Raw genomic sequence first — 7466 nt, 5'->3', positions numbered from 1 at the left:
TTATACGTTCTAAGGTGAGAAGGCATTAATGACGCCGACACTTCGGCCAGCTTCGGGCCGAGTAGATAGAAGAGCGCAAACATACAATCTCTTTCTTTTCCGAGCTGTATAATTTAGATTATTATATCTTATTTTAAACATGCATGCTAGCACATTTTAAATATATCTTCTTTGTATATTTTATATTATACGCATTTCTAACATGCTTAAATTTGCTACATAAAATATAACCGTGCAAAATTAACTTTTTAATAAAAGTAAAAAAGAAACTCCAAGTACATGTGCCATACAAAAGATTTCATATCAAAGACTATAGCTCTAATTTGCAGTTGTGAGTTAGTCAAACATATCTATTTTACCTAACATATATTAATTTATAAAAGAAAACAGATGTATAAATTAGTATAATAATAATAATGATTTATTATTATTCTTTATATTATTTTTTATATAATATAATTTGAACATCAGCTCTTAATTCAGACTAGTTAGAACTCAATCGATTCATGTTCATGTCATATGTCAGTCGTTGCTGAAATATGAAAACATGACCTCCAATTATTTAAGTGTCTCGCGTAATAGAACCACAGGCGTCTTCTCGCAGTTCCGCACAGCATCATTCCAATAAACTTGGCGTGAGACATTACCGGCGTGTTTCTTGAAAATCATATCTATACATTTCTAATCATATCTAAACATATTCTTTTCTTTAAAAGAAAAGAATACATACAGGTCGAAAAATATAATTTTATAGGAGATAACGTTTCAAAGGTTCGACCATTTTTATTTTTACTTTTTGACTACCTGACTTCACTATTTTAAATTGTCATGCGTAAGCGCTAAGTGAGTTTCAGCATAAGTTTAATATTATTGATGGAATAAAGAAAGAGACAGCTGTATGATCTGTTAGTTAGACAAATTCAAATTATATATTTGTAATAAATAAACCACACTTTGCTTGAAAGAATTTTTGCAAACAATTTCTGTATCACTATCAGACACTTTATAATACAGAACGGTTACAATGGAATTACAGGACACGGCTATATAACTATGGCGATGAATGGGATTATTTCGAGAAAATAGGACCTTTGCAGGGAATGTGCAAGGATGAGAAATGTAAAAATAAAGAAGTTCAGCCAACCTCTAGCCAACATTCTATTCTAGAATTCTTAAGATCGCACTTAAAGAGCAAACATAATATAACTTTCAATCGCCCACTACCTGACGAGCTAAGGACTCATTATACGGAGTTAGAAAACAGTAAAGCAAAATGTAAAAAATGTAATAAACAATACTGTTATTTTTTAACCAATCGCAATTTACGTAATCATATGAAAGTACATAGAAATGCAAAAAGTTCTGAATCAAAATGAGTAAGTACACATTCAACAACTTATTAAAATACTAAGGGTTATTAAATAATTTAATAATAAAACAATCAACAGTTAAATAAAATTGAGCTAAGAAGTCTTGACATTACGGAATTGAAATCCGCGATAGACATTATTTAATTATAATAGCATTTAAAATGTTACAATAGTGTACATTAAATTGTTAAAGAAAATTAACAAAGAAAACAAAAAAGTGCTGTGAGTAATTATTTAATTTGCTTTTAATATTATATAATGCAATTTATTTTACACAGCATTATGTTTCTCTACACAACAATAACAATAAACAATTAGAATTCATTTAATTATTGACTACAATAACAATAAATTTGAGAAATTATCTTAACGTATAACGAGACCTTAAAACTAATTACTATAATACGAATATTGAATTATGCATTGATGAAATTTGATGACTATTTAAATCTAAGAATGATGATTTATCTACATAGTTTTTTTAGTGTACATAACTTTCTTTTAAACACCTGCTAATTTTTTCTTGTTTCATCATTGTGTTATTTAACAATGGGCTGCAATGTTACGGATAGAAATTTGTCAACGAGCATTACGCAAACAAAAGAGAGACCAATCCGACGTTAATGACGAGTAATTATTCACCTTACATATATAACACAACACAAAAGGAAGGATATATTACAAATGAATTTAATATGTATTGACTTTTTACACAAAATTTTTCGTTTATTGTTTGTAAAATTAATATAACGTTAATTTATAGTTTTTATTATAATTTTTTCCAGTAAGTGCTATTTTTTCGTATTTCAAATGTTTATTAAGGAAATTTTTATAATTCTGTGTATTTTCCTGCAAAGAAATAATAATGATTACTATATTATATATATGTCCATTTTTCTTGTAACATTTTTTTTATTTTTTACATTTCAATTAGTTTTTATATTTTTTACATCTTAGAATCTTAGGAAAACGTAACACACCATTATCATTTTTTACATCTTAGGACAATGTATATTTATATTACGTATATTTTTCGTTCAAAAGTATTAATTTCTTACAACTTTTAGGATAATGAGTTTTCCGAAGATTATTATTAATTTTATAGATTATTGTCATATTTATGTATAAAAGGTATAAATTATCTATAAATATAAGTGTAAAAATTAATATAAATTTAATTCATTATTTACATTTATAAAGTGCAGTTTACTTATATTATAATAGATGTTTACTTTACACTGCTCAGTGCTCGGCTCACTTCGCTTTCCGAAGCCGCACGAAAAAAACGAAGTAGCGACATCTCGCGTTAAGTGGTGGCGGGCATATATCGTATCACGATTTAACGAACCTAACGTCCTAACCTAACAGCAGTAACAGCAAACAGCACTGTTTGTGCAACACAATTTCGTGCAACGTTGTTCAGCGCGATGATCTCGTCACGATTTCTTCAAGTTTCCTAATTTCTCACGTTTCACGCCGTCACTTCGTCCGGTTAATTTCGTTCGACAAACACTTGTGCGCGCGGTCTCGTCCAGAATAGTCTGGAACAGTCTCGATGGTTAAAGTGGTCAAACGATCAGCTGTTCGGCATCATGCAAATTCTCGTCTCGTGAAATTAAAGATCGTAATCTTTATAAATAATTTACGATTTTCGTACGACACTTGAAATCTGTGATAAGTGGTTGAAAGAAGTAACGGGATTGGAACTGCGGAAACATGCCTCAAGGAAGGCGAAAAACTCCGTTTAGCGGAAAAGCCAAAAGGCAGCAGATGCAGGCTAAAAAGCAGCGGCAACGAACCTTGGTTGGTACGTATCAAAATGCGTTTAATATAAAAGTTACTAATTTAATTAACTCTGCAACCGTACATGTGGGTCCTCGGCATTTTGACTATGTGATATTTTCCAGAGGTTTGTTTACCTAGCGCGTTCGTTTAAACTTATAGTTTAGATGAACTTATAGTTTAAACTTATAGTTAAGATCTCAAGGAACACATTAATTTTTTCAGAATTTTTGGTAAAGTTTTGGGTTGTTTAATATGCCGTGGATGCAAACGACTCACATATACGTTGTGGATGCTGAAAAAGAATATGCAGTTGCAGGGTTAATTAATAAAATTTTATTTAAGCATTTGGTGCCTCACACAGCTTAGCATTATTTCTAAAATATTGATATAATTGCAATTTTATTGTTTTATTACTAATTTGTTATTTGTAAAAGATTTATACTGTAATAGTATATATGTTTGTTAACAGTAAATTCAGATGACGAGGAAAGCTGCAGCAATGAGAGCAATGTTGAACATAAGAGACAAGTGATGAAGATAAACGAACAACCAAGAGATAGCAAATCTTCAAGGAATAGATACGCACTACAATTCTTTCAGGAGTCCAACGAGAAATTGCGAAAGCGCAAGGAACGAGCTTTTAAAAGTATCGAACCTGCGAGTCTTAAGGATCAAGAGATTTCCGATAATTATTTTCCACCTGGGATTGACATGCCAAAGCGACCTCCGTGGGATTTCAGTATGACAAAGGAGCAATTGGAGATAAGAGAACAGAGATATTTCACAGTATGTAGTTGCGACCTGGCTCTAAACAAAATCTTAGCTTTATATCGAACGTGCTTTGCTGACGAACAATTCTTTGTATCTAGGAATACTTAAATAGCATGGAGGAATTAGCTAGCTTGAGCTACTTCGAATTGAATTTAGAAACCTGGCGACAATTGTGGAGAGTTCTAGAGATGTCAGACGTCCTACTGATTATCGTTGACATCAGATATCCCGTTCTGATGTTCCCTCCGTATTTGTACGATTATGTGACGAAGAAACTGAAGAAAGATATGATTTTGGTGTTAAACAAAGTCGATCTAGCACCTCCAGCGTTGGTAGTGGCTTGGAAAGAGTATTTTCACAATCAATATCCAAAATTATACATTCTAATGTTTACATCGTATCCCACTTACAATCTCCGTAATAATACGAATAACGAGGAAGGTTTAAAGAAAAGAACTCGTAAAGGAAAATTGAGAATGGCCGCGGAAGGGGCGCAGAAATTGCTGGAAGCTTGCAAAGATATTGTTGGGGATAAAGTCGACCTAAGTACCTGGTATGAGAAAATTCAGGAGGAGATGCACTTGGAATACGATTTAGATGACATAAATCACAAGGATAACGTGACAATAGAAAAGGAGGATACCACTTATTTTGAACATGAAAAATACAAAAATGGAGTTTTGACCATTGGGTGTATTGGAACGCCGAATGTTGGAAAGTCTTCCTTGATGAATGCGTTGATGGGTAAGCAAGACCATTCCATTACACAACTGTATTACGATATCATTTTTTCAAATATTTATATTTTATACTTAACATTAGAGTCATTTGAGAGTTTGAGTCATTAATATATAATATATTTATCTAATATTTATTTCACAGGTAAGAAAGTCGTGAGTGTGTCTCGCACTCCTGGTCACACTAAGCACTTTCAGACTATTTATCTCACAAAGACTGTGTGTCTGTGCGATTGTCCTGGTTTGGTCTTTCCCTCGACTGTACCCAAAGAGTTACAGATACTAATGGGTTCATTCCCGATCGCTCAAGTTAGGGAACCGTATACTGTCATACAATTTTTGGCCGAAAGAGTGAATCTACCAAAACTGTTAAAAATTCCACATCCAGAGAATGATGACACGTGGTCCGCTATGGATATCTGCGACGCATGGGCTATCAAAAAGGATTTCAAGACGGCGCGAGCGGCTAGATTGGATACATATAGAGCGGCAAATTCGTTGCTACGAATGACATTAGAAGGAAAAATTTGTTTGTACATATACCCGCCGAATTGGACCATTGATAAAAGTATTATTTCATTCTCTCTGATTAGACGAAAATTTTATTATTTTTCGATGAAAAAAATCATTTGGAAAACTATATTTAAAATATAATTCTTAAATTATATGGAGGGATAAAAGCCATAGTGGTGTAAGTCAAATTTTTTAAAATATTGACTTGTATACATAGACGCAATTTATATATTGTATAGATTGCACACGAGTCAATATTTTAGAAAATTTGACTTACACCGCTATGGCTTTTATCCCTTCATATATTAGAGAACATAAATATTTGAAACAAAGTATAAAAATAAATTATATTTGAAATATGAAAAAACAATGTAAATAATATTTTTGTAGAAAAATGGGAAAATCACGCAGATGTTGAGACTGTAAAATGGATTCAAGCTAGGAATAAAGGGGATCATTTCAGTACACCTACTGAAAATATGTCTTCTGAAGGTGAAGAAAGTGACGATGAAAGACTGACGCAATCTTCTGGAAGTGCAGCAAATGATGCAGTGAATGAGTCAACGGAATCGTCAAACGAGGAAAACGATGTACCGCTTGCACCTAATAAGTTTTCATTGTTATCTGCGGAATAATAAAATAGTTTATTATATCGCATCTTACTCAGGTAATTTTTATTTACTCCTTTTTTACACACATATTTTTTTCTTAATGTATAATGAGCAACCTGATGATAATGGGAACTAGTCGAGTGATTTTCCTGTGTGTTCGCCCGCGAAACACAATTGTCACTATGACACAGAATATTTTACGAGTGAAAATAGATTACTTTGTACACAAGCCACTACTCTGTTGCTAATATTTTTCTCATTTTCATAATTTTTTAAGGTCACTGCGTGCATGAGTTATTTACAATTGCAATTATTCTGGTTACTTTGTTACTTTGGTCCACTATAAACTGATTGCATAATTATAAAAGAAAGCTATATTATTAAGATTATTTCAGGGACAAAGCATTTCATAAAAAATCATCTATGATAATATCTGTACGTAAGAAACAATCTCTAGTGCCCTAACATTCGCCTAATTAATACGAAATTGTGCAAGATAAACGACTTCTGTTTCCTCGAAAAATATTTCATTTGCTTTGGTACTTTTATACAAGGTATTTCTCAATTATGCTTTTTATATAAGTTGCTCAGAAACACCTTGTATATATTCTTTAATTCTACTGAGATCCATTTACGGACTAATTTCTATTTTGTCACTATAAAAAAATTCTAATCTTTATAAGCCAATATATTATGGACAAATTAGATAAATTAATTCAGTAAAATGCTAATTTACGTCGATTTTGTACGATTTTGTAACGTAACAATGTAGCATTACGATTATATATTTAAATTGTCAAACTGTTTTCTAAAACAACAATTATACATTACGACGAACAGCATTTTAAGCTCCCAAGATCTTCTTTACGGAGTAACCTGGTATTGCATAAAAGAATAAGAGCAAAAGTATGATCAATCCGATCGCAATTATAGCTTTCAGAATAGCCCATTTATAATTATGCCAAACTATGTACTTGATGGACTTCAGTGGATTGAGAAACCACATGAAAGATGCATCTGGTCGACTGCAAAACAAAAAATAAGAATATAGAAATTAAAGGTAGATTAAACATAACAAGAGAAAAAATTGATATTTCTATATCTTATTATACTCACTTTGGCTTGTCCAGTGGATCGGGTTCGTTTCTACAAAAACCAGCAGGATTTTTCTCGGCCTCCTCTTTCGTGAGCAAATGTATCTCAGCTTCGACCTTGCCCTGTACGAAATAATTTTATGACAAAATATTAATTTAATATATAAAATCTGATATAATAATAGTTTATTGTGCTTAATTTAAAAAATTACAAGACTCCTATTTTTGTTATAATAGTATACTAGATACATATTATATATGTATATGTATTGAAAATTTTATATTTATATGTAGTGATATTTTACCGTTAGCTCCATGTCTTCATTCTCTTTCTTCACGTAAAACGGCCACCATGCTTTTATACGTTTCTGCTTGAAGATGTTAACCATTGGCACGGAGCCGTCCGTCTTTAACATGCCTAATGAGCAGAGCTTACTATTTTTCGCTCCTCGGGGAAATCGATTGAGATCGAGAGTTATCGCGCCCAAGAAATCATCTGCGGAGAAATGATCTGCATCCCAGACCTGCAAACAGCGTCATCCTTATATATTATCTATCGGAACGAGATCGAAATGCATCGGCTGC

General features: G+C 32.1%; 2 protein-coding genes across 5 annotated transcripts in view; one reads left to right on the top strand and one right to left on the bottom strand.

The window, feature by feature from the left end:
* The first annotated feature begins 2684 nt into the window (after positions 1-2684).
* Positions 2685-5838, top strand: Ns4 (Nucleostemin 4). Its single transcript, XM_071787288.1, has 5 exons — positions 2685-3177; positions 3625-3941; positions 4025-4670; positions 4809-5231; positions 5567-5838. Exons 1-5 carry the CDS (start codon positions 3087-3089, stop codon positions 5809-5811), a joined length of 1722 nt encoding a protein of 573 aa, XP_071643389.1. The 5' UTR covers positions 2685-3086; the 3' UTR covers positions 5812-5838.
* The window catches only part of LOC139818555 (otoferlin), a 36659-nt gene continuing 35012 nt past the window's right edge, over positions 5820-7466 (bottom strand). For all 4 annotated transcript variants that reach the window (XM_071787284.1, XM_071787285.1, XM_071787286.1 and 1 more), the window contains 3 exons: positions 7187-7405; positions 6904-7004; positions 5820-6812 (listed from right to left, as the gene is read on the bottom strand). In XM_071787284.1, the coding sequence (XP_071643385.1) occupies positions 6632-6812; positions 6904-7004; positions 7187-7405 (501 nt within the window). In that variant the 3' untranslated portion in view covers positions 5820-6631. The remainder of the gene's footprint in view (positions 6813-6903; positions 7005-7186; positions 7406-7466) is intronic.

Source organism: Temnothorax longispinosus, chromosome 9, assembly GCF_030848805.1.
Source record: "Temnothorax longispinosus isolate EJ_2023e chromosome 9, Tlon_JGU_v1, whole genome shotgun sequence".
Taxonomy (NCBI): Eukaryota; Metazoa; Arthropoda; class Insecta; order Hymenoptera; family Formicidae; genus Temnothorax; species Temnothorax longispinosus.
Note: the sequence above shows the minus strand (reverse complement) of the source record. Positions and strands in the feature narration are given on the sequence as shown.